This window comes from Pempheris klunzingeri, chromosome 16 (genome assembly GCF_042242105.1).
Source record: "Pempheris klunzingeri isolate RE-2024b chromosome 16, fPemKlu1.hap1, whole genome shotgun sequence".
Classification (NCBI taxonomy): Eukaryota; Metazoa; Chordata; class Actinopteri; order Acropomatiformes; family Pempheridae; genus Pempheris; species Pempheris klunzingeri.
Window position 1 is genome coordinate 14,155,768 of NC_092027.1, and position 26,841 is coordinate 14,182,608.

Sequence of the window (26,841 nt, forward strand, 5' to 3'; positions counted from 1 at the left end):
AAATTGACTACAAATGCTTTGGGCTAAAAATAAAAATGGGAAGTATTTAAATACATTCATTCATACAGATTATACAAACCAGCCTTTTTCAGTTTTTTTCAATAAGGTCTCTAATTTACCAATTCCATTAATTGTTCCATTGACAGCAGAATCCACTATTTGATAAATATTGATGATGTTATCTAACCAGAATGAACTTGGCCAATACAGTTTATGGAAACGGTTTACTCGTCCATTGACTGTTTTCAGGACATGGCAGGGGAGCAGCAGATCAGTGATGTGGGATTAAATCCCGGTGCTACCGACTCTACAGCATCGCTTAAGTGTAGCTTTAACAATTTAAATTGCCTGTTAAAGTGTGGATGCTGTCGCTGTCTATGTGGGACAAGGGATTGTTTTCCCCCGAAAAGTGGATGTTGTCATGAGGGACCTATAGATGATCTGATCTTTGGAAATTTTGCGACTTCTCATCATGCACAACAAAATGGTGCAAATTAGCGCCACCAGCTGGTGTGGAGTGTTAACAGTAGATTCATAAAATAAAAAAATAAGTAAAACTAATCAAGAACACAAAACCACCATATCTTCTCAATCAGATTTGTTCTCTTCAGATAATGAAATAAAAATACATAAATATCATGCACAGTCAAAATTTCACTGAGGTTCTGAGTCAAGTCTCTCCTCTTAGCTTCATATCTTTGACACAGTGAATCATTTGACACTTGTTTCTTCATCTCCACAAAGGCCTTATATTCCTGTATTGCCTTGTCCTATGTTAAATAGTGCTGTTGAGACCATTATTACCAAATCTTATTGTCTCCTCTTTCCTGTGCATTCATTACTCAGACTTTTCTCTTGATTCTATAGCACCATCATCCACACTCGTCATTTCTATCTTATTGAAGTTGGCCGTTATCTCAACTGACTGCAGTTTCAGATGTATTTTCTATGTACTGGTGTACACAGGCATATCACACTCAGTCCCATCATTTAAGTTCTGCATGATGTCTGTTGTAACTTGCCTGGTGTGCTTGTTGACTGGCAATGAACTCTAACCAAAACACTCCTAATGTTATGGCTCCACCCTCTTCACTATATGCTCCCTCACAGTGCATGCTCTAGTTTTAAAATGTGTACTCATTTATAGTGAAACAGACTGATAACACAATCTTCAGATAGCATAAATGATACAAAAATATTCATTTATTTAAAAAAAAAAAGCTTCCTTATGCTGGTATGAAATAAAACAGAAAGAAAAATAGCCATTGCGTGCATCTCATGTTCCTTTGTGTCACTAGATTAATTAATTTGCTTTTTATTTAAGAAATGAGTCCAAAACATTCACAAAAAGCTGTTTTTTATTCAACTGGTGCAACACAATAATAAGACACCAATGCTAGCATTCATACATAAGTATAATGCCACGATTGTGTTTTTTTGTCTCCACTTCCATATGCTAAAAACAATTGTGACACATGAACGTGTAATGTGTAATGCGAGTTATATGATGGTCGATGGGTGATGATTAAGCTACGCTGGTTTCAAAAACAATGAGACTTGTATAAGCTCAACAGTGGACTTCAGTTTTATGTTATGAGATTGAAATGTATTACAAACTGGTGAACTCATGAGAAAGGTGTACAGTGATTGTATCAAGTGTCATAGACGAAAGCAGTCTCTTTTTTTTTTTAAATTGTAAACCTTTAAGCCTTAAGTATTTGGAGCTTTCATTGCATTGTATGCACCACTGACACCAGATGTGAGTCATGACTTATAGAAAATTCACACAGTGCTTAGTTGAGCAGAAAAATCACATGGATCTACATCGTGTTCGCCATCTAGCAATTAAAAGTTGCTGGCAAAAACAGTTCATACAGGCAGTTATCTTCAGACAGTAATGAGTACAGTAACATACTTGATAAATAGGAATGACAGTAGACTGATCACTGACATGATCATGGAACAGCTTGAAAGAAAACCTGAAGGAGTTGTGATATGGTCAGTTAGTAGCCCAGGGATGTGCAAACTGTGCCCGAATGGTTTGGACGTCCATAACAAGAACCTGAGAAAGTCAGAGAGTGTGTCTGTGTGTGTGCTAGCAGCACTACCTGTTAAGAAAACGTAAACCAGTGTTAAAATATGTTACTGTTCTGCAAGAACTACTACATACAAAAATACAACTCTGCATAACTTGCTTTTTTCCTTGCTTGTAAAAACCGGGCTTGAATAAAACAGGACATGACTGTAAAATAAAGCAAAAGCTGTACGCACAATTACATGTGCATTATTCATTATCAAAACCACTGTAAAATTCGTAGTCACCCTCGATCCAAAGCGAATGAAATCCAACAAGCACCCACAGAGCTGGCCCAACATTTTCAACAGACAAAATACTCTTGCCATACGACATTTCACTGACCCTCGCTACCCTACATCTATCCATTTTTACGACATATCTATGGGCTGACGATGCACGTATCAAAAGTTTGCTACAGCTTGTACTTAGCGCTCTATACTGTACAGTACCAATGCCTATCCTTTGTACATTCCTTACATTGTCAAACTATTCTTACACAAATTCTATAATCATCTAAAGAGTTGGTGTAATTGGTGCAAGAATATTGTATGCCCCAGCATCTTAAAAAAAAAAAAAAAAAAAAATCAAGTAACAACTTGATGAAAACAAGCATATAGGACTTGTCAATAAAATTAAAATTAAATACATAACATTGGCAACACTATTCTGCGCCAAATGTATTCATGTTGAATAGTGCTGGTGGGACTTTCTCCACCTATTGCAAGCCTGTGCATTACTGTCATTCGGATAGTAAATAATAATTGTATTTTATAATGATAAAAACCCATGATGGCAGACTAGAAGCAAGTCAATAACACAGAGTGAGTGGCAGGAACGTTTCTATAAAAAGGTTCTTCCATCATTGTCTCAGCGCTGATATCAGCCCATTATGAGGAATTTCTTGAAGAGTGCAGATACCATTAGAATCCCGCTACTGGTCTGCAGTTACTCAGGACATCCTCAAGGTGGCAGTAATACAATACATGTTGAACTGGAATGGTCACGACATGGCAGTGAGTGGCTGGCTTGTGACGCCCAATATTGTTTCAATAAGTAGGTGCAGACTCGAGCGTGCTAATGTCAGTGGTAGTGCACAAACTACATGTTGTGTACGCATCTGTGAGCATGCTTGCACTGTGCGTCGGCTCGCTGCACACACCCACAGTGAGCGTGAAGGTCCACGCTGTCCACCCAGGCTCCTGTACGGTCCGGTCCCTCAAGCCAAGAGGGCTCTTGCAAGGCTAAACACTGGTCATAGAAGAGGCCTCTGCTCCATGGCCTCCACTCCTCCACTGTTACCAGTCAATCGGAAATGCAGGTCTCTTTGCATTATTAACAGTCAATCATTAACATTTAACAATCTAAAAGCAGCAATTACAATCCATCAGTTCGGAAGGAGGATAGCTTTTGTGCATTTTTCAGGGGAGTGAGAGCGTTGGTGTCATCTTTCCTGACACTATTTTTTTACCTGCTCTTTAGGAGTACTTTCCTCAAGCTTTGTACAGGGGTGAAAAAAGTATCTTCACCCTTGGTCAAATTCATGTTTTGTTTTTATGTACAATACAGACTTGTCATTGATTAAGCTTTTTTGACACTGATTATCATCAAAGCCAAAGAGAAAACAGATCTACAGATGGATCTAAATGACAGCCCCTCTTGACTATGACACACTTCATTTAGCCTCCCAGCTGGTTTTTAAAGACTAAATAGGCAATAATAGGCAGAATGACGATCGCCTGTGTGTAACCAACAACTGGTTTGTAAAAAAGCCAACAGTGGGGAGGGCCACAATGAGGTCTGTGGACAATTAAGGAGATACAGGATTCCCTTGCTGATATGGGAGACTTTGAGCCTGCAGCAACTGCTGCCTGGGTACATTTCTAGCTTTATGGCCAACTGGCACACAGAAAGACTGTTAAAAAAAAATCTCATGATATTTAAGCTTGCATTTGCCCAAAGGCACATAGAAGTGGAAGAAGGGTCTTGGTGTTTGTAGCATCATGTTGTAAATAGTCTGCAGAAGGCTTGTGCAGATAGAAGGTAAAATAAATGCAGCAAAATACAGAACAATCCAGGTGGAAAACCTGGTGCTGTGTTGGGAGAGGACTTTCCATAAACTATAACTTAACCCCAGAGCTACATGGGGCTACCTTGAAAAAGTCATGCTCACCATGCAGGTTTGAGGACTTCTGCAAGAAGAAAGAGGGAAAACTGCAGCATCCAAACCTGATACAAGTTCAACCACGTCGACTCAAGGCTGAACATGATGCCAAAGGCACCTCTACAGATTTATTTTCACTTCAGTGTCAAAAAAGGTTAATTAACGTGCTCTGATTTAATACTGTAAAAACAAAGCATGAACAACACCAAGGTGGGGTATGCAGAAAGCTTTTTATAGACAGTGTTTGGGATGATGATGGATGGAGGACGATCAGGCAGTCCTCTCCTCCATAGTAGGCTTGTTGCTCGGGATGGGCTGGGCTGCGTACACGCTTCTACTGTGGCTGTCCACACTTTGAAAATAGGAGTGGGTCAGCGCAGCAAAGGCCGATATCCTCCTGGAGGGGTTGAAGGCAAGGAATTGCTGCAAAGGAGAGAAGAGAAAAGAAGAGAATGTTAAACTAATTAATAAAGTAGATACTAATATATAACTGCAAAATTATGATAAAGAATTTACGGATGAATTTCTTGATTTTGAAAAAAAAATAGAAGTGGTTAATTGCAGAAAACAACTACAGCATGATGAATTTGGATTGGTTTGGGCCGATGCTCTTACTACCCACCATTAAGAGGGCCCGTCCTTGCTCGTCCATGTCTGGAACCAAGTCCTCTATTGGCTTAGGGGGCCGGGGGGTGAAGGCACTCTGTGGCAGGGCCACTTCCTGGGGCCAGTCTTCTGCTGAAGGTACCCCGACAACACTGGTGGATGATCACATTCATTAGTACTTCTGCCATCAGCAGTGGGCAGCATTCATTGCTTCTCCAGTTCAAATCTTTGCTAAAACTACTTTACTAAACTACTTTACTAAAACTATCCTACTTTTGCTGAAGCAACTTACATCTTGTGCTAGTGACATTCAGCCTAGCAAAGCTGTATGAACTAATCCGAAAGGTTCTCCATGAATTACAGAGGGGTAGCTGTGTGCTTACCCTGTTCTAGACCATATGCACGATAAAAGATGGAGAGTCCCAACACCGCATTGAAGCTCTGAACAGTTTATTGGACTGACATTAGTCTCACTGGTCTCTATGGACAGTCATAGACAGTTTTGAGAGCTTTAATCCTGTGTCTGTGTATACTCCATTTTCCCAGGTTGCACATTCATTAAAAAAAAAATGACATCCAGAAGTTGTAACAGGAAACGAAGCCAATAATACTTACTCAAAAATCTTTCCCAGCTGATCAACATCTGAGTTTCCTCGAAATAGCGGCCTGGGAGAGAGAAAATAAACACTGTTGAGTTTGACTGCTGCTGCTGCTTCAACATACGCGAGTTGATGCTGCACAAAAATAATGTAGATGTAGAAGAGGTTTAAGTGTGAGCCCTGACGCTCACTACACCATGGCACACTGCAGACGAACAGCCCTCACACATAAGTTATTGGCTCAAGGTGAAGAGGAATGTGTGACTCTTATGCGAGCGTTTGAAGTAGCCACACACTCACAGCTCCGTCTCATGTAGTCAGGATTGTGAAGCAGTGTTGGTAGTACCAGCGAGGAGGAGGGGGGGGGGGTGAAAGGAGGTAGGAGAGCTGCAGCAGGGCTACTGGTGGTTACTGTGGCTTTGGGCCGTCTTCGGATGCCCGTGGGCGGCCATGCCTGCCCTGGCACCCGCACAAATTCCAGTAGTCATCATCAGCACAAGCCTGCTGGCTGCCGCACGGGACAGAAGAAGCCTATTTATCCCTTGTGTGTGTGTGTGTGTGTGTTTTTGCTCTCTCCCTGTGTGAATGTGTGTAGGAAAGTGGGAGGGAGAGGTGCGTGAAAGAAAAGTTGGATTATTCTAACAGAGAAAAAGTACAGGAACTAGACCTTCCTGCTGAGGTTCCCCTGAAAGGAAATGAGGTGTTGCTGTCAAACACAGAACTTTCTCCAACACTAATGATGCCGGGACTCCTGGGCTAAATAACATTACATTTCTAAATGTGTTACTCCCAAAATTATAGCATGAAATGCGCTAAGGTCAGAGAAGGAGAAAAGCCTCTGTCATACTGTATCCTATGTGTTCAAGATGATCAGTCACCAGCAGATGTCAATGTAATGCAGGATATTGTCACATAGGTGTGCTTGTATGGATGTGTGTATGCATTCTGTATCCAGGCCTCAGTGCAGTTCAAGTGCACCCCACTTAACTGAAGTCAACAGACTGGCTAGGCACCATGTGCTCACTGTGTTTTCCCACTGGCAGGAAGCTTTGCATAGTTCAACACCCACTCTTTCCTACAGACTCAGACACTGGGATATTAGTCACGCGGGGGTATTTTGCACATTTTCACAGTGACAGCAAGCTCTCTGTCACATGTTTCAGTTCGGAAGTGGAATTGAGATACAGTTTGTTTCAATTATTTAAAACTGGCATCCTGAACTAATGGGTGTCTCAGCGTTTCTTTACTCTTGAACCTCTGCTTCAAACACGTGTCTTTGCAAGAGGACTGCACCACACAAGCAGGTATTTCAGAATGAGGCACTGTGCTTCGGTTTGAAAGTCATTTAAGATCAGACCAAACCAGTTCTGACTGTTGCAATAGAAGAAGAAAAAAAAAAAAATCACCTACAGCAAAGTCATCGTGCCAAAACAAGTAGGGCTGATAATTCCAAGAGGTCCATTTTTAAACCTGGAGTGGTTTGTTGGTTTGTTGGTGGGGGATAACTGGATTCACATAGAGCTGGCCACTGGCATGCACACACAAGTCAACAGTCGAGTGCAAATGTGTACTTGCAGATACTCAAGCAAGTTAAGTTACTTGCAGATACTCAAGCAAGTACACACATAAGTGTGCAGAACCCCACACACACACACACACAAACGGATGGCAGTGAAAGGAGACTGGGACTGGGTTGGGACAGGCAGCTGAGTCACGCTTCCCTTAGTGCCAACACGACTCTGTCCCTCATTCCTCAGAGAACCTCTGGAATGTGTGTGTGCATGTTTGCACGTGAGAGTGTCAATCTGTCTGGGTGGGAAGCGGAGAGAGACAAATGGAGCGTGTGCTTCAGTGTGGCGTCTTCATGTGTTTAAGCCGCCATCAGAGTGAACTGTGAGGACATACGTTTGGGCATAATGTGCATCCGAGTGTGTGTTTGTGTACTGGACAAACACACGTGCACGTGAGGCTGCTTCTTTGAGAATTTATCAATTCAGTTCCAAAACTGTGAGAAAGTCAACACGGATGTTGGGACTCTCAAAGACCATTAACACAACACGTTCAACCTTTTCGATTGAAGGAATGTCAACAAGCAGGCGCTCTCTCTACCCATTCACTCGAACCATGACTCACCCCGACACTATCCCAGACATTAAGATGCAGACTTGCATGATATTTGCTCAAATTCCTTTGACAACAAGTTCTCTACTATTCTGGCTACAGTAGATGGTCATTAAAAGAGTTTTTTATGGCATGTTTGATGATGAAAGCAGAGAGGGGAGGGGGAAGGAGGAGGAGGAAGGCGTTTGGGGGTGAAAAACCTTTGAAGTATCATGAGTCAGAGGAAAAATGTTTTGGAGGTTGGATTTGCACTTTTCTGACCTGCAACATAAGGTAACAGAGTGAACTGGGGTTGTTACTGCTCGGTGGGGCTCTGACAAAGGACTTCAATTAACACCTATTTTCATTATTTCATCACAAAAGCTGACTACTTTTCCCAGGGTACACCAAAGTAATGCCTTCAGAATGTTTGTTTCGTCAGGAGGAGGAGAAGGAGGAGCTGGCAAATGTTTGACATTTTGACAAGATTTATCAAGTTGTTGGCAGTGAACGTGTGTCAGCAGGTTAACAGATCAATTGACTGATTGTGCAGACTAGATTTCTATGATCATGTATTGATTCATTCCCAGAAAAGGGCATTCAATTTAGGGACCAACTGTTCTCAAAGGCAATTAAACCACCAGTGGGGTTGTGTCTGGTTCCTTGTACCCGAGCTGTCAACGATTCTAATCTCCAATTCAATAAAACTGCAAACCAATAAAAAGTGTCTTCTCATCTTCTCTTGTACTGCGTTTTCCCTCAATCCCACTCTCTTGCTTTCTTTCACTGCTTCTCCCAGGTGCCCTTTAATCTCTAACAGGTGGCCTTTTAAAAAGCCATCTTGAGAGAGAGAGAGAGAGAGAGAGAGAGAGAGAGAGAGAGAGAGAGAGAGAGAGAGAGAGAGAGAGAGAGAGAGAGAGAGAGAGAGAGAGAGAGAGAGAGAGAGAGAGAGAGAGAGAGAGAGAGAGAGAGAGAGAGAGAGAGAGATCTGTTCATGGCCATCAAAGGGCTCTGCTTTGCCTTCCGGCAAAGTTGGACAGATGCCAGATTGTGAAAACACACACACACACTAAAGCTTTTTACAGCTTATTGTGTCAGGGTGAGAGAAGGAGTACCTTAACCTAGACAACACACACAACACATACACGTAGCTCATTGTTATCAGACAAGGATTGGCAACCTCAGATCGTGCCTGCTTTTAAAGGAACACTACATGGAACGGGGTTGGAGCTGTTCTGCACATAATACACACGTTACTGTTACTTGATGTAAATCAGCGTTTCCCAGACGTGGTCCTAGAGGCCAAGTGCCCTGCATGGTTTAGATGTTTCCCTGCTCCAACACACCTGATTTAAATTATCAGCTTGTCATCAAGCTCTGCAGAAGCCTGATAACGACCCGTTCATTTGAATCAGGTGCGTTAGAGCAGGGAAACGTCCAAAACTGGGACCAGGTTTAGGAAATACTCATGCTGATTATATGGCAATAAGATGTTCACTTTCAGGTTAACCTGTCAAAGCACTTCACGTTTTACTCATCCAGTATGGAAACCATTCAAACAAAATAGTGAAATGTGGCGCACAAATACAAACTTACCCATATGAGGGCTTTACTCACAGCTACAATCTGAATGAAACTGATTGAACCGCCATTAGTCGCTATGAGACGTTTTGGCAAATTAAAAAGCATTCTACGTAAGAAACCTGTGCCAGCAGTGCTAAATCCAACTTGTATTACATTAATAATAAGCAAACTGACAACACGATTACAAACAAAGACCAGTCATTTCTCTCAGATACTAGTAGCTCCATTCACAGCCTCAAAAATAATATGTCCGCCATTGTTACCAGACAATTTCACCAGATAAAACCTGAAAACTAACAAACAAGCAGACAAACTGGAAAGACAGGGCTCTGTACAAGGTTTTATCCAGTAAAATCCTCCACTGTTACCTGACCAGACTTTAGACGCTATGTACACACAACAGATGCTAACATTGGTTGCATTCGCCTCTGAGGCTGAAGACAAAGATCGGCTGCGTGGACCAGACTACGACCCTGCTGAATGCCTCATGTGGGCCTAATTCCTTCTAAAGTTCAACATGATTCTTTTTATTTTGATGTATATATCTGAACTAGCTTACCAAACACCCATGTCAAAATTTGGAGCCAAGACATTTCCTCCGCATCTGAAAACAGTTTGCACTTGTTAATTCTCATCCAGTGTATTTCAGCTCAAGCAACTAATGATTAGTTTCAGTAAGGATTAATCTTCTGATATTTTCTTGATTAATTGATTCATTGTTTGGTCTATAGAATGCTAGGAATGTTAATGCCACCAAATTGCTTGCTGGGGTCACCGAAAGGGCCCAAAACCCAAAGATATTCACTTTATTATCACATAAGTCAAAGAAAAGCAGCAAATCCTCACAACTGAGAGGCTAACAATAAAAAAGTAGAACAATTCTAAAACTAAACAACTAAACTATTGTCAAAATGGTGGCCAATTTTTAATCGATTATCAGCACTAATCCAAATATGAAGGTAGAAAAGTCAATAAGCAGAGAGAAACGTGAGCAACAAAGACTGGTCTTGTAAATTCAGGCAACCAGAAATATCAAAGCATCCCCTGTCCTTCACCCACCCCTCTGTTAGCCCGTCCTAATGTATGTGATTTGTATAGCTCTTGCCTGCCACTTAAAAAAAATAAAATAAAGAGTCACATGTCCCCATCTTTATAGCAAATGAGGGTTCGACACATAACCTGGGACACACATACACAAGGTGAACTAACGTTCAAAATGACAGCGTGGGGACAGACGCAACAACATTGGATAGTTTACAGTGGAGCGTGTTTGTGTCCCCACAGGTGTTTAATTAGACTAACATGTCTGTGAAGGCCAAAGCATACGATGCACAACATCTTTTTAACTTATTGAACCATTCAGTGCCACGTTCGACCCTGTACGGAAGCATCTCTCCTCAACATGTTTCTCCGCTCATTTACTTATGATTTGTCGGCATACCGCACGACTACACCGTCTTTTCACCCCGTGTCACCCTGTGTCACCCTTTGCCACCAAGGCCTACATATTCGCGAGTCCCACGCGCAGAGCATGGGTTGTTGTGTGTGGCTGAGCATGTTGGGGTTTGAGGACGGTTAGGGAAGGAAGCATAAATTACAGGCAGGGCTGCTCCTCCTGGCACTCTGCCCTGCCTCAGAGAGACTGTTCTTATCTACTCTGAAGCACACCACGACAGGCTGGCTAGAGCCCACTTCACTGTAGAACACGAGACACAGTTCTATACATATAATGGTGCATTAATATTGATGGACAGATTCATCAATTGATTCATTTGTGCTAAAATGATAAAACATGCCTTTTTCCTTTTAATTTGTCCTGGAACAGTCTTTTTTCCTTCTATAGGTCGACAATTGAACCTTTTTAAAAAATTTTTTTTTTTAAATGGTCCGTTATTAGCTTGGCTCTCCAGCGTGCGATGTTCGTTAGACCACAAACTGACAAATACCTATACCAAGAAGCAGAATCCTGGCTTGCATGTTGCAACCACAGCAGCAGTCTGCCATTACTGTCACGGTTTGATAAGCCAACCGAAATATGATTGCTAAGAGCTCACTGCGCATCTGACAGGTGTCACTTAAGTAAAAGATGCAAACACCCAAATAACTGATCCTGTATTGATGCCTTCCTATTCTTTTGAGTGAAAGTACACAGGTAACGCAGAGAAATAGAAAGTTCTCTTCATTGTGGAATTCTTTCAGTATTGACCAAAACACCAACATTCAAGTACAACAGTAACAGTCTTGGACTCGCCATAACATCTCAAACACAGATGACACCCAGAAGAAACACCAAGTAAGTAAAACGTATCAGCCATAGAGCTGGGACATCTCTTAAATACTTTATCAGTGTTCATGCAAACAGTAAAACCCCTTCATCATAAAGAGGGGATGGCTTTTAGTGATACTTGCTTCATTAGGAGACCTAGTAACAAGGATATGAGCATGTGAATGTTAATACAACTAGACTGATGTATAACACAAAGTACCTTCATAAAGACCTACAGCCTTGGGTAAGTTGCTCTTAGATTGTGCTAATGCATGTCAGTAAGTGTGTGACCGTTTCTGTGTTAAACATGTTACACCGCACAACTCAGTTGTCAGTTGCGGAGGCGTAAGTGCTTTTAATGTGAAAGCAACACAGTGAAGGAAGAAGACACAACAGCTCATGAATGAGGAAATAATGTGAATAATAACATAATGACATGTGTGACTAGTGGTGGCCTTTCAGACCTCATGGCTGCCCACATTTCCATTGTTGGAAAGACAATCAAGCCAATGTAGGTGTGATTAAGAAATGGATGTCATCTTACTGTACAAACAAATAGCAACGAGCATGAATAAGATTGATTTGCTATATGGGTTGTTGCAAGTCGGCTTACAGAAATAACTTAAATCCGCATGTTTCTTCAGTCGACACAAAATCGTGTAACCTGCTCTTAGCAAAAGCTACCATACCAACTGAAATAATTACGGGTCAAACAGACAGCAGCTAACATGAGCATATCAGACTGAATGAACAAATGAAGCAAAAATGGCAATTTAGTTACATTTTCAGGTTAAAATAGTGGCGTTTATGGATGGAAAAGTTGTAGTATTTTGTGTATGTCTGGACAAATGCGGTTGGAGGAGCTGATGTGAGATGTTTGGCCCGCTTAGTCTATGAAGGTGTAGTTGTCCCACTGCATAATTACACGGTTAGAGGGGTTACACCAACATTTCAGTCAATAGATCTTTCATTAATAGATTCTGTGCTCTCTGCAGCTCTAACCTTCTCCTGAACATCTCAGCGAAGATGCAGCCGACACTCCACAGGTCCACTGGCGTGGCGTAACTGGACTGGAGCAGCACCTCTGGGGCTCTGTACCACAGTGTCACCACCTACAACATGCACACACAGCAAAAAAATCATCAAGAAAATAAGTTTAAACACACAAACACCCACAGACACAAATCACTCCCAATTTCTTGTACGTTGTTTTATCTGCCAGCAGCCCTGAGAAAATGTCAGGGAGGGGGGCGTATTCTCAAATGCACACACACACACACACACACACAGGGTTAATACTTCTCTGCCCCCATCTTAGGCTTACGTAAGACATGAAATCATATCTGGCAGGGCACGTCTCCCTGCTCCCGTTTTGGTGTACCCACATCACACAGTCTTTCCACAGCAATCCACCAGGGACGCACAACACTGAATAAACATGTATGCGTATATGTGCAGCAATACACATTGCAACAATAAACAATACAACGTTTCACAGGATTAAACCTTGCTCGTGTATGTGAAGTGATGGTGAGGTGATATGAAGCACCAAACCCAACCCCTTCCCTCCTGCCGAAATTGAAAATAAATAAATAAAAGACTTCCTGTCTTGCATCAAGCAACCCTGCACCCACCTGAGGTACACCAGCAGTAGTTTTGTGCCACCTCACCCTAAGTATGGTTTCAAGATTTGTCCCTGTGACTCTACTGGGACCTCTGAGTGTATATGTGTGTATGCAGTCATAGCCTGCAGGAAAGCAGCAGCATTGTTAACAGCTACAGTAGGGAAAGCCTCCAGACAAAACTCAGTGACCCCTGGTAAGAGAGTGGACTGGTTCCAGGTGCTTTCCTAAACTCCAGATTTTTCCAACAGCCTTTGGCTGCAGTTCCCCCCACAGGCACTGCAAAGTGCTTATCGGGATCTTAGAGCCTGAGGCGAATGTTTGTAAGCAAAAAGAATGCAGTGTCACCTAGATATCTTTATTAGCTGGCTCAGACTCTCTGCAGGAGTACTTGGAAATGATACCCTGAGCTTTTAGATGTTGTCTACATGCCTGTATGTGTAACATAAGCAGTTATCTTCAAAGGACGTAGATAGCCAAATATGAACGATTAAAAAGTCAATTAGGTCCTTGCTTATGTTCTTAAGTGCCCCTTAAGTTACTTTTGGTCACCAGTCATATACGGTTGTGGTTTACAGATTATTAGACAATATTTCTTTGACGGGGTGACGCTGGATGATTTCAGATTTGCACTAGCCAGTATCACTGATTTTACTTTTGTCCAAAAAAGTGTGAGTGTGATTTTTCTCACTTGACTTTGCAACTGTTCATCGCCACTTAAATTAATTCCCACCAGGAAAAACAAGTTGTCTTATTTTAGTTTGACAAAATGGTGGACTGACCGTCATCCACAGAGCCACGATGCTAGCATATCTCAAAACCTCAATCTGATGGATTGCTATGATACTTCACACACTTGGTTCTCAGAGCATGAATCCTACAGACGATGACGATCCTGTGACTTTTCCTCCAGCACCACTTTGGGGTTTCACATTTGTGTATCATAGATGTCTTAACAGCTTTTCAACGCATTTCTGTAGAATTTGTCACAGATAATCATCGTCCCCAGAGGATAAATTCAGCTGACTTTGGTTTTCCCTCAACTTTTCCCCTTGTGCAATTATCAGGTCAGGTTTTAATACTTTGGTTTTGTGGCCTAATACTGCCAAAGCTACATTTGCATCCACCAGTGTTAGCAGGCTAAACTAAGATGATGCACCTGGTAAATATTACTTGCTGAACATCAGTAACTATATGCATATATGAGTAGAGCCTCACACAGCCTTGGATAACAAGCTCACAAAGTGACCAAACATTACCCCGAGCTGGAATTCTTAAGCAGGGTAGTTAACAGAGACTGATAAGAGGAATAAAAAGTGCGGTCACATTTTTTTCTTCTAAACTGAATGACACTATTAATAGAGCCGGGGGCTGTATTTTGCAGATGTGTGATACTTTCTCATCTCCTGCTTCCTGCTTCAGTGGAAATAGGGAGGAAGTTGAGGCCACTTGGCTGAGATGTGCTGGCTGAGTCACGTGACCAGAAATGAGACACACACTGAGAATGACTGCTTGGGTCATTGAAGACTTTTAGAACAGCGAAACCTCAAAGAAAAACATGAATGAAAGTAGCACAGCTGCCCATATAGCTAAGCAACAAAATGTTGCTTCAAAATTCAAGGCTGCATTGCTTCCTTTTTGTAGCAATTATTTCTTACTTTCTTTCATTTTAACTTTAAAGTTGTCTGCAAGTGTTCAGCTTGGTATCTAGTTAGAGCACATCGCATGTGCATTTATCCCCTACAAACCAACACATGGGATCAATAAACCCATCAAATATTCAAACAGAGGTTGTTGTTTTACAATATGAAGAAGTGACAAATGGCCCATTCAAAATATCCCTGTAGCTCTTGCAGGTGCAGACTCCAATACTTTTGTCTTCAGTCTGCTGCATGGAGATTGTAGCCCTGCACAGTCAAAGCCTTATATGAACACACATGCACCGTATAGCCTTCTAGGAAGAACCACAGACCTAGAGCTCGGGGTATATCCGCCTCCGTGCAATACATAGTTATTCAATAACCTGGCCACAACTGCAGATTAAGGCATATATGTCACACATGCACTCGCAGATACACCGGAAGATAGATGCTTTAAGCTTTATTGCAATCTGAAATGACACCCTGACGTCTTACACTGCAGGAAGCCCTTTTTTGGTATTTGTTGGAATTGATGAATTAAATGGATAATACTGTTGTTATTCAATGGTTTTGTTTTTTGTCAATGAATATCATAAAGAAGTCCATCTCTCAATACTTTTTCACTTCCCTGCCTTCTCACACTCCCAAATGCATTTGCTCCTCCGACAACTTAAAAAAAAAAACTATTTACTTTCATTGTTTTGAAGGGAATTGCCAAATCCAACTGGATACTGCGGGTTATATTGTGCATTTGTTGGGGACTTTCCAGCCTCAGATCAATACTAATTGCACTAGTTTGTATTCACGTTATCATTACATTATCTTAAAAGGAACTGCATGGCTCATTCAAAGCTTTGACTGCGTTGGCTGGTATTGTTTTCACACACAGTGTCTGTCTGTGAACAGATTTTGTCAAAGTAACTGAGTTGCAACCGTTCAAGATCACAAAGTTAGGTGTGTAGATGAGATCACAATTAGGACAGAGTTATAAAATGGGTGTGGTTGAGCAAAGGCACCCCAAGTAGAGGGGTAAGAAGTAGGGAAGGGGCCCCCCACTTTGCACCTGTGGCCCACATGCTTTTGAAGCCACGGATCACTGTACGGCCGCTCACATGGCTCATCTCAAACATCAGATTCCACGTTTCAGGGTGCTAATTTCCAAACAAACAGTCCACTGTCAGCACAGCCTTCCACTTAACAATCCTCCTCACCCTTTTCTCCCTACCGCCTCCCTCTCTCCTGCAATCTCTTGTTTCTTCTCTATAAAGTGCCTCTCTTTCTCAGTCTGTTTCTGTAAGCATGCAAGTCTGTAAAGCACACGTCTGAAATGCTGTAAACTCTACATACAACAGTTGGAGAGTCTGTAACATCACATTTCACACTCCAGAAAATACTCAAATGTCCCTATATCAAGTTAGAATCCAGTCTGTTATACTAAATATCTCAAAACTACTGCTCTGATAAAGGAACATGCTCTGAGTCATGGCAACTTCACCGTTTTCATGGAGATGATTATAACACAGACTGTTGTAAAAAGAAAAAGGACATTCCACAATTGCAATGTTGTTCTAAGCTTTTTGACTGTCCTTTCCCTTCCTCTTCTTCCAACCACGTTTGCATTCTTTCTTCCTTAGTCTTTCTCACCCTTCTCATTCTCTGTTCTGCTTCATGTATCCCTTCATTACACACTCCTGCTCTCTCCTCTGTGCAGGCTGCATAAAACCAGAGATACAGGCACATAAATACACCAAGTAGGACAATGCAAGACACACAGAATGTGAGTCAGCCCTTAGCACATGCAGAACAGAACTTTACGCTTAAGTCAGCTGCTTTGCATTTTCAATATGTTTCTCTGTCTATTTGACACCCGTCTTCACTTCTGCACGGTAACAGAAAAGCCAGAGGAGATCAGATAGAGCAGAGGAAGAAAAAAAGAGAGTTAGAGTGAGAGACATAGAGTGTGTGAGGCTGACTCCAGATTAAAGGACAACATTCTGGGAATTCCTCTCTGCTGAGAGCATCCTCCCCCTCACCACCACCACCATCCTCCTCCTCCTCCTCCTCAACCCTCACTGCTGCTCTCTGCTCCCCGGTCTGCTTCAGGGAGGAAATGGCTTCTCCTGCCCCAGAGGACCTCCAGACCTCCTGGGCTGGACCTCCAAGCCTGTCTGACTTGCAACATCCGGACCTGTGCCACCAGCGCACTGTGCATGCACAGTAGAGAGTATGACAATAGGGTGCATGTACAGTGCTGTGAAAAAGTATTTGCCCCCTTACAGATTTCTCCTGTTTTTGCTTTTTTGTCACACTTACATGTTTCAGATCATCAAACAAATTGACCAACAAAATGACCTGAGTAAATACAAAAAGTTTTTAAATGATGATTTTATTTATTAAGGGACAAAAGCTATCCAAACCAACCTGGCCCTATGTGAAAAAGTAATTGCCCCCTAAACCTAATAACTGGTTGTGCCACACTTGGTGGCAACAACTGCAACTAAGCGTTTGCAGTAACTGGCAATGAGTCTTTCACATCGCTGTGGGGGAATTTTGGCCCACTCTTCTTTGCAGAATTGTCTTAATTCAGCCATATTGGAGGGTGTTTGAGCATGAACGGCCTGTTTAAGGTCATGCAACAGCATCTCAATTGGATTTAAGTCCGGACTTTGACTAGGTCACTCCAAAATCTTCATTTTGTTTTTTTTGAGCTATTCAGAGGTGGACTTGCTGTTGTGCTTCGGATCATTGTCCTGCTGCATAACCCAAGCGCGCTTGTGCTTAAGGTCACAAACTGATGGCCGGACATTCTCCTTCAGGATTTTCTGGTAGAGAGCAGAATTCATGGTTCCATCAATTACGGCAAGTTGTCCAGGTCCTGAAGCAGCAAAGCAGCCCCAGACCATCACACTATCACCACCATGTTTGACTGTCGGTATGATGTTCTTTCTCCGAAATGCTGTGTTAGTTTTACGCCAGATGTAACGGGACGCACACCTTCCAAAAAGTTCCACTTTTGTCTCGTCAGTCCACAGAATATTTTCCCAAAAGTGTGGGGGATCATCAAGATGTTTTTTGGCAAATGTGAGATGTGCCTTTGTGTTCTTTTTGGTCAGCAGTGGTTTTCACCTTGGAACTCTCCCATGGAGGCCATTTTTGCCCAGTCTCTTTCTTATTGTTGAATCATGAACACTGACCTTAAAAGAGGCAGGTGAGGCCTGCAGTGCTTTAGATGTTGTTTGGGGTTCTTTTGTGACCTCCTGGATGAGACGTTGATGCACTCTTGGAGTCATTTTGGTGGGCCGGCCACCCCTGGGAAGGTTCACCACTGCTCCATGTTTTCTCCATTCGGGGATAATGGCTCTCACTGTTGTTCGCTGGAGTCCCAAAGCCTTAGAAATGGCTTTGTAACCCTTTCCAGACTGATAGATGTCAATAACTTTGTTTCTTGTCTGTTCTTGAATTGCTTTAGATCGGGGCATGATGTGTTGCATTTTGAGATCTTTTAGCCTACTTCATATTGTCTATTTAAGTGATTTCTTGATTCTACAGCTCTGGCAGTAATCAGGCCTGGGTGTGGCTAGTGAAATTGAACTCAGCTTTCAAACATGTGGTTAATCACAGTTAATTCATGATTTAACAAGGAGGGGGCAATTACTTTTTCACATAGGGCCAGGTTAGCTTTTTTCCCTTAAATGAAATCATCATTTAAAAACTGCTTTTTGTATTTACTCAGGTTATCTTTGTGTGATATTAAAATGTGTTTGATGATCTGAAACATGTAAGTGTGACAAAGCAAACACAGAAGAAATCTGTAAGGGGGCAAATACTTTTTCACAGCACTGTATGTGAGCACGGGGGCGTTTAGTTTATGTTGCACGTGACTCACTGAGCACCTGCTTTTGCCTGGATTCATGTGCTTCAGTGCCAGGTGCTTGTGTGTGTGTGTGTGTGTGTGTGTCTGCAAATGTATGTAAGTTGTCTGCAGCATGTGTTTGATGTTTAAAGGATAGTTCCGGTTTACTACAACTCGGGTCCCATTTTCATCTACTGTTGGCTATCATTCCTGTGGGTAATAAAACACTATGTTCACCATGATAAGAGGTGCTGGTGGGCGGACTTCTTAAACTTTAGGCAGAGTCAGGCTAGCTGTTTCCTTCTGCTTTAGGTCGTTATGCTAAGCAAAGCTAACCACCTGCTGGCAGTAGTTTTATATTTAACAGACAGGCATGAGAGTGGTTTTAATCATGTTATATAAGTCTTTGCAAGAAAGTGAGCAAGCATTTATCTCCGAGTATCAAACAGTTCCTTTAAACTGCTGCCTTGCTGGTAACCCGTTTGACTGTCTGACCACTTGCGCCCAATCACATTGGGTTGTAGTAATGTTGTTGTGTTCCCAGATCCCAGCAATGACTTTGATGAGCACAAAGGTCAAATGACCCATAGAAATGTTGTAATAAACCGCAATTATCCTTTAATAATGGGCAAATAAAGTTGCTTTGCGTTGCGTTGCTTCTTCATCCCTCACCGCTATCCTCCTCCTCTCCCACCACCACTAATGTGACAGCCGTTTTGCTGTCACTCTCCATGTGGCCTTCCAAGGAGGACCTTCACGACGACCTGTTGTCATGAGGATGACTAAGGCCAGGGCTTCAGGCTTGCAGCACCAGAGGCACAGGGGCTGATGGAGCTTGGCCGGGGGCCCATGTTTACATTCCCTCTCACTGAGGAAGCCCAGGATAAAAGAGCACCACTGCACACACAGACATATACCATCTACACACATGTGCACACTCACGAGCACTCGCAGGCTCAGTACTCTGGATGTACTAGAAGCCAAATAACTGCTGTAATTGAATCAATAAGAGCATGATTGGAAGTTTTTACTTTCAGCAATTACTGAATAAAGTGGAATAAGCGTGCAGCGCAGTTCACAAGTCTTAGGTAAATGACTCGACTGTTTCATGTTTTAAGTCTTAAGCTAGAATTTGATTACATTCCTGAAAGCAATCTACTACAAATGTAAGTCTTCCTACATGAATCTAAGGAAAGAAAACAGATAAAGGCTACCGAGTGTTTAGGCAGGCCACATATGGGAGAAAGAGAGCGGATGTTATAATAATAATATGAGCAAAACTATGCACTGTGAGAGCACAGTGAAGCTGAGGCTGTAATGTTGTGTCTCCAGAGAGGCCCCATTCGAAGCTCAAGCAGTCAGCCATGTTGTAAACACCATTATTTCACTCCTCCCTCACTTTCCCTCTTTCTTTCTCTTGTTCTGCAAAAAGGACAATTTACAGTCCCAACAATAAAACTGCACCCGGCCAAGAAAGGACATATGAAAGGAGAGAGAGAAAGAGTCGTTTTTAAGAGAGAGATGACGAGGAAAGGTGCAGGCTGAGGAAAGGAGAGACAGAGCAAGAGGGCTAGAAAGAAAAGTGCAAGAGCAGCACACAAACTGTATACAGTAAAATAGAAAAAAGGGGCACTACAACTGTTGCCAAAGTATGCGCAGTGTACAGGAATGCAGCATGGGGCCCTCGCCGAGCGAAACAAAGACAGCACAGTCAGTGGCTCTCTCTCCCCAGTGCTACCACATCCGCACATCATTAGCTGGAAAATTCCTGATATATGCTGTAATTTTTTCTCTTTTTTTCCCCTCCTCTTCCTCTTGCTGGTACAGACAAGGCTTTAATATCCAGATGCCGGTGTGTGCGAATGTGTGCACGTGCACCATTCACACACCGATCAGTAACCCTTTTTCCCCACCTGGAGCATTGCCAAGAGACCATCAACAATTAATACATTGAAGTGCAGTGGAATGTGTGTGTGTGTGTGTGTGAGAGACTATAGGGGAGGGCTACCACTGCTCTTTTAGACACACTTAATAGGGGGTACACACACACAGTGAGGAAAAACCAGATAAGACCTGCACTGTGCATGTGAGGGTGTGCATCTGTGAGTGTGCAAACATTAATAACAATGTGATTGCACTTGAATGTGTGTATGTACAGTATATCTCCATTCATATATGTGTGTGTATTTGCTTATGTCAAATTAGGGCCAGCCCCTTTGCTCCAGCCGGCTGCAGTCAAAGCATAGAGGATGACTTTTCCTTTTTTTCCCATGCGGAGCCGTTTGAGGAGATATCTAAACATTCCCAGAGTGCGCTGCACGTGCTCTACTGCGTGCAGTGCAAGGGTTTTCCCCCCCTCCCTCTCCCTGCCACTGCTTGCCTGCCTTTCTTTCTGTTTGTCCAGAGTAGAAACACATTGTCTGGCAAAAGAAGACATTCACAGACACAACTGTCCAGTTCATCCTTCACTGAGAAATTTCTGTTTCATCTGTCTGCTCCAGAACTCTGTTGCACTTCCAGTGACAATGCACTCATGACGCTTGCATATATTCAGTAGTTTAGGTGTCATGGAAATCGTGAGGCTGCATGTTTTGAGATTAAGATTTTCTTAAAATCATTGTCTTGAGGTTGGTAAATAAAGCTTAATTTAAAAAAAAACTTGGGCCACAGATGGAAAATACATCATCATGAAGAATAGGGTTTGCCAAATTAAAGACATCTTAACATCATCACCATCTTGAAAGATTATCATAATGTGCCACAAGTGAGAAACACCACTTCCCCCTAACCCACGCCAATAGATGTTAATATAGTCATTCACTCGTATTCATAGTCAAACAAGGGCCCAAAATTGAGAGATATTTTTGAAATGACAATACAAGTCCAGACTGAATAGTCTGACTGCTCTCGAAAACTTTGTATTGTAAAAGCCTGTCCGCTGAGCGCGGGCAGGAAATCTGGTTTCAATTTGTTTAATGTCATCTGAGATTTGGGTGTCTTATTCTGGTAAGCGCAGTGGGAGGGCTATGAGCAGAGGGAACTGGGGGAAGAATTGGGAAAATACCTACAATCAGGTAACAGTTTCACTCTGCAGTATGTCACTAACAACAGAATTTACAGGAAACTATGACTGAGTCATATAAGTAAATAAGTAGACTGAGTTGAAAGATACTGCTTTTTTTAAACGACCATTAACAATGATGGTAATGATAACGGGTCCATTTGATCATATAAAAATTGAGCCATTTATTCACTGAAATAAAAAAGACTAGGACCAAGCTAGAAGGATCATAAAATTCCCTTTGGCTGTTATGTAAATCAAACTCACTTAAGATTAGCTCAGGGGCAAGACAAAAAACATTTTCACCATGAATATGCTGATCTTGTCATCTGTAAATTATGGCAACCACTCAGTTTATTTTGGTTTTGAGCTAGAAAAACACAAGGTTCATAACAAGCGCCAACATAAAAGTCTGGTGGCCCCTTGAGTTTCCAAATCCAATTTGACAGGCAACGACATGCGCATGACATGCATGAGAGTGAAAGCTAATGGGTTTCATGGGACCATCCTGACAGACTCGTACTGCACAATTGTTGCCAATGTGTGGCTGGTGAAGAGGTAAGGACCACCATGGTCAGGTCACTGGAGGTTATCTTTTGATAACAACACCTGTCCTAACCTTGATTTCTTTGTCGCATCCGCAGAAGCAGCTGTATCACAGAACCTTGTCTCACCGCTAGCCGCCGTAGATGAAATGAAAAGTTAATAAGACGAGTTTGTAAGTACTGCTCCAGAATTATTGGATTGTTTCGATCAGCTGGTGATCTGATTATTGTTATTAACTTTATTAACTCACCTGCCATCAAAATATGCTGGTAAATCTTCATTATTGGTGTATTTTTCCAAAATGCTGATGCAAGAAGTTGCAACGCCTGAAGCAGCTGGCTGATAGTGAGCAGATTTGGAACTTTAACTTCTCCCTGACTTGTAGACCAAAAGCATTTAGCAGAGTGCTAAAGTTATGGATCTCAACCCTTTAGGGTGTTTATTTCTAATTTATGAACATCCAAACACTGGTCATGTTTTATAACACTTGTTATAAAGGAATATCACTGCAGACTGATTGAATTTGGAATTAATACTACATCAAAATACAAACATCAAAAGAAATGGTTTTCTCTGAAGTGCTTTGGCAGAAAGGAGATCTCAATGAGAAGGATAGAAAAAAAAGGCCCCTCTCCACTCTTTTCTGGTATGTCAGATTAACCCATCAGCTTTTCCCATCTGCCTGTCACTCAAGGCAATACAATGAGCCTGTAGCCAGACTGGGGTCATTAAAAAACCATCAACAAAGCAACAGACCTCCAGGGACTGACAGGAGCAGCCTAATCTGGACCCCAGTACCAACCCAATGGGTGGTCTCCCACCCTCTGTCTTTCAGGGAGGGTGAAATATGTGCAACATGGTAGGTGGGTGATGCCGATGGGGCCATCAGTCACACGCAACCATGCATGTGCAAATGCACCCAGACTCCATCACACAGGTTTTTACACACAAACACGCAGACTGTTTAGCAGATTTTTTGAGCGACGACATATCAAGAACCCAGCACGTTGCTAGGTGAGAAAGCAAATTCATTGCAAAAAGAGAAGTTGAAACAATGCTGGTAAACCATCAGCAGAAAGTACAAGAGTGCTACTTTCAGTTGGTGACACTGGGAAAAAAAAAAAGGAGCAAGGGACTCTTTTTCATGATTTTATGCAAATGCTCAGCTCAGCCATCTTGTCATTCTAGAAGTGCTAAATGAATCACTTTGAAAGTGAGAGAGAAGTGTCTTGTTCGCTTAAGCAACAGCAGTTCTCCAAAGCCCATCTGTCTGCCAGTAACGGTGGCATTAGGTGACTAAATAAGCAACTGCTGGTCTGTTGGGCAAAGGGGAAGATCCTCTTAAATGCTGTGTGTATTTGTGTACATGTGCGCTGCACACAGTGTAGATTATCTGCTTTTATTAGCAAGAGGAAACAGTGAATGGATGAATGGAGATTGTGTATGTGTGTGTTGGACTGATAGGGGGATTCCAGACACAGGCACATTAATCTAGAACCCAAGATCCCATGCTCACGTTGCATCGCTCTGCTCCGGCGCATGCACACACTAACACACACTAACACACACACACACACACACGCACACACACACACCATTTCATTTTTGTGGCCCAATCTGTATAACCAAGAAAGGAAACAAGCGTGTGAGTGCATGAGTAGTTTTGGGGACTTGATATGTGGCATTCATATCTAAAGGTGAATTCCCAGGTAGCTGTTCAACTATCGACAAAAAGTGTCCTCTTCCAGTCATAAATGAAGCATAACATCTACTCAAAGACAAAACCTCCAGTGAAACCACACACACACATAATAGTGTGCAACACTATATCAAATCAGATGGTTACGCATTCCTCTGAAGGTTAGCTGTGTATGATCATCAATCAGAATAAATAATCAGATACATTTTAAAATACTGAGGAAATTTTAACTGAATCATAAAAAAATACCCTTCATAATACGAGAAATTACAGTTAAGGATCTTGACAACAACCACACATTACTCAAATTTTGAAGCTCATCCAATAACAAACGATGACAATCTGTCGTGACATTTGACACATTTATCAGTACTTCTGTATAACTGCAGTCTTAATAACGAAAGTGTCTATTACCTTGGTGTGATAATCACTTAATCAACCCTATCATTAGATTACAGTTGTCATTAAATCAAAAACCAAAATATGTTCCAATTTCTACTTTAATTAACCAACCACACTCTTGGGAGAATATCCCAGTCTAAATAAACCTTTAATTGGTGTGTTGTTTGGCTTGGCTTCCTGAGATCTGCAGAAGTAATCCATTGCTCATATGAGTATAAAATAAGAAGCATAATATATGAATAAATAATAAATGTTTTACCCACAATTAATACTTTTCCCTGATGTGCCAAGAAAAACAAAACTACTTACAAGGCTGATCAAGATGCCATAGTAAAATACTGAACTGGTTCGACAGGAGGTTTAAAACACAAATGACATAAAATAAATAAATACATAAAAGCTATGCTGAAGCTATGCAGTAAAATGTGTCTAGTTAAAGTAAATCTCCTTGTCTGTGGTGGGCTGCTGGATTATATGTTTCACCAGCAGATTTCATTCCAGTGTGCGGAGTGAAGCTTTTTGAAACCTGAATTTAAAACGAACCAGATTAGTCAGGTCTTACACTGCTTTATGTTATGATTCAAGCAAAACTGTGCATCTACTGTCTTTAAATTTAAATGGTCACAGAATGAATAAAGGTAAATGTTAACAAGTCCTTATTAGTGAAACATACAGAATATACCTCAGCTGAAGTTGACATGGTGTCCACTAGCCGGCTGCTCTTCTCTGGTTGTACGGTGACAAAGACATAGTCTGTTCTAATGCTGAGAGCAGAACAAAAGTTTCTTTCCCAAAGGATGTTTATATTTACCTTAGATGGGCAGATGCTGCACTAGTGGATGAAATGGATGAGCCTGACTTGAGTTCCCATGAGCTTTGCTAGGTTGGCGTAACAAGTTGCATGAGCTTCACCTACATCCCTCATCCTGCTTCTAATCATTCGTCAGCAAATTAGATGAGTTTGATGTTTTGTTGTCTTTCCGTTGTAACCCCAGGTCATTCATGTGTCTGTGAATGTATGTCACTATCAACACATTCAGCAGTTTGATTGTACCTTTTCTACTACTAGTGCCACAATCACACACCGCCAATGTGAAGCAAACAACTTTCTTGTGCTAAAGTCTGTCCTCCATGGTAAAAAATGAATACTTTGACGAGATGAACATATAATATACTGACAATATCCAAACCGAAATGAACCTAAGGGGTCTGGACTGGTCCAGTTGATAAGCAAAGGAGCTAAAGGCATGGATGCATATCTGTGTGAACGTGAAGCAGTTTGGAAAATCTTTTCTTGGTAAATAAAGGCTTATAACAAGGTACTGAGCTACTGTTGCTGCCTACCTTAATCTTAGAGGTTTCATCTCTTCCTATTTCAAAGTCTTCCAAAGACTCCTTTCAGTCGCTCTCTATTTTATCTGGTCATCAGAGCCCAGAGCTCAACAGTTGGACATCAAAGCACCAACAGCGGGAAAGGGAGGGGTGCCTGTCTCTCCTCGTCCCATCCCTGTCTGCAACAGCCACCGAGGGATTCCTGAGACAGACCGCGGGGGCCCTTGGCTCTCACTTTACACAGAGAAACCCTATCATTTGGCCCAGTGCTACAGAGCTACCCGCTGATGCCCTGTAAGTGCCCGCTATATCACATTAGACGCTTTTCATCTAACTCTCTGGAGATGGGATGGTAGTTCAAGGCAGTGTGTGTGTGTGTGTGTGTGTGTGTGTGTGTCTCTGCATGTCCATCTATCAAAAGCCTTGATGAGAATGACAGTGTCAAGTTGATTAGTGCAAATATACACTTTGGCAATGCTAAACATACACAATGTGCAGAGACATGCACACTTGCAGGGATGCACACATACAATGCTGACTTGATCAGTTATACAGTATGTATGTAAAAAAAAAAGAAGTTATTGAAGAGTAAAAGAAGAGAAAAGGAGGACGAAAGGGTATATAATGTTAATGTTTCTTTGCATTTAACAAGTGCATCAGTGAGGGGTGGCTACATTCTTGGTATCATTTCACTTTTTTTGCTGATGTTTTCTTTGTATGTTCTCTTTTTTTGTTCATGTTCACTTTGAGAAAAAGAGACAACTACCAATTCAAGTGTGAACAAAAAAAAAAAATCACTGTTAAAAGCATGTCTCAATAGATTGTTAGCTTATCAGTTAATAGTGACTACAGTTCTTATTAAAAAAAAAAATATATATATATATATATATATATATATATATATATATACATACACACGTGGACAAAATTGTTGGTACCCCTCTGTTAATGAAAGAAAAACCCACAATGGTCACTGAAATCACTTGAAACTTACAAAAGTAACAATAAATAAAAATTTATTGAAAATTAAACAATCAAAATCAGCCATTACTTTTGAATTGTTGTTCAACAGAATTATTTAAAAAAACAAACTAATGAAACAGGCCTGGACAAAAATGATGGTACCCATAACTTAATATTTTGTTGCACAACCTTTTGAGGCAATCACTGCAATCAAACGATTTCTGTAGCTGTCAATGAGACTTCTGCACCTGTCAACAGGTATTCTGCCCCACTCCTCGTGAGCAAACTGCTCCAGTTGTCTCAGGTTTGAAGGGTGTCTTCTCCAGATGG

General features: G+C 41.7%; 2 protein-coding genes across 3 annotated transcripts in view; one reads left to right on the forward strand and one right to left on the reverse strand.

Moving 5' to 3' along the window:
• The window catches only part of snx13 (sorting nexin 13), an 85,438-nt gene extending 64,944 nt beyond the window's left edge, over positions 1 to 20,494 (forward strand). The window contains exon 26 of the transcript XR_011585512.1: positions 20,470 to 20,494. The gene's annotated coding sequence lies outside the window, so the exon portion shown is untranslated. The remainder of the gene's footprint in view (positions 1 to 20,469) is intronic.
• cdk6 (cyclin dependent kinase 6) overlaps positions 1,678 to 26,841 on the reverse strand; it is a 37,167-nt gene continuing 12,003 nt past the window's right edge. For both annotated transcript variants that reach the window (XM_070846197.1, XM_070846196.1), the window contains exons 5-8: positions 12,396 to 12,505; positions 5,460 to 5,510; positions 4,861 to 4,996; positions 1,678 to 4,661 (exon numbers count right to left, since the gene is read on the reverse strand). In XM_070846197.1, coding sequence (XP_070702298.1) covers positions 4,509 to 4,661; positions 4,861 to 4,996; positions 5,460 to 5,510; positions 12,396 to 12,505 — 450 coding nt within the window. In that variant the 3' untranslated portion in view covers positions 1,678 to 4,508. The remainder of the gene's footprint in view (positions 4,662 to 4,860; positions 4,997 to 5,459; positions 5,511 to 12,395; positions 12,506 to 26,841) is intronic.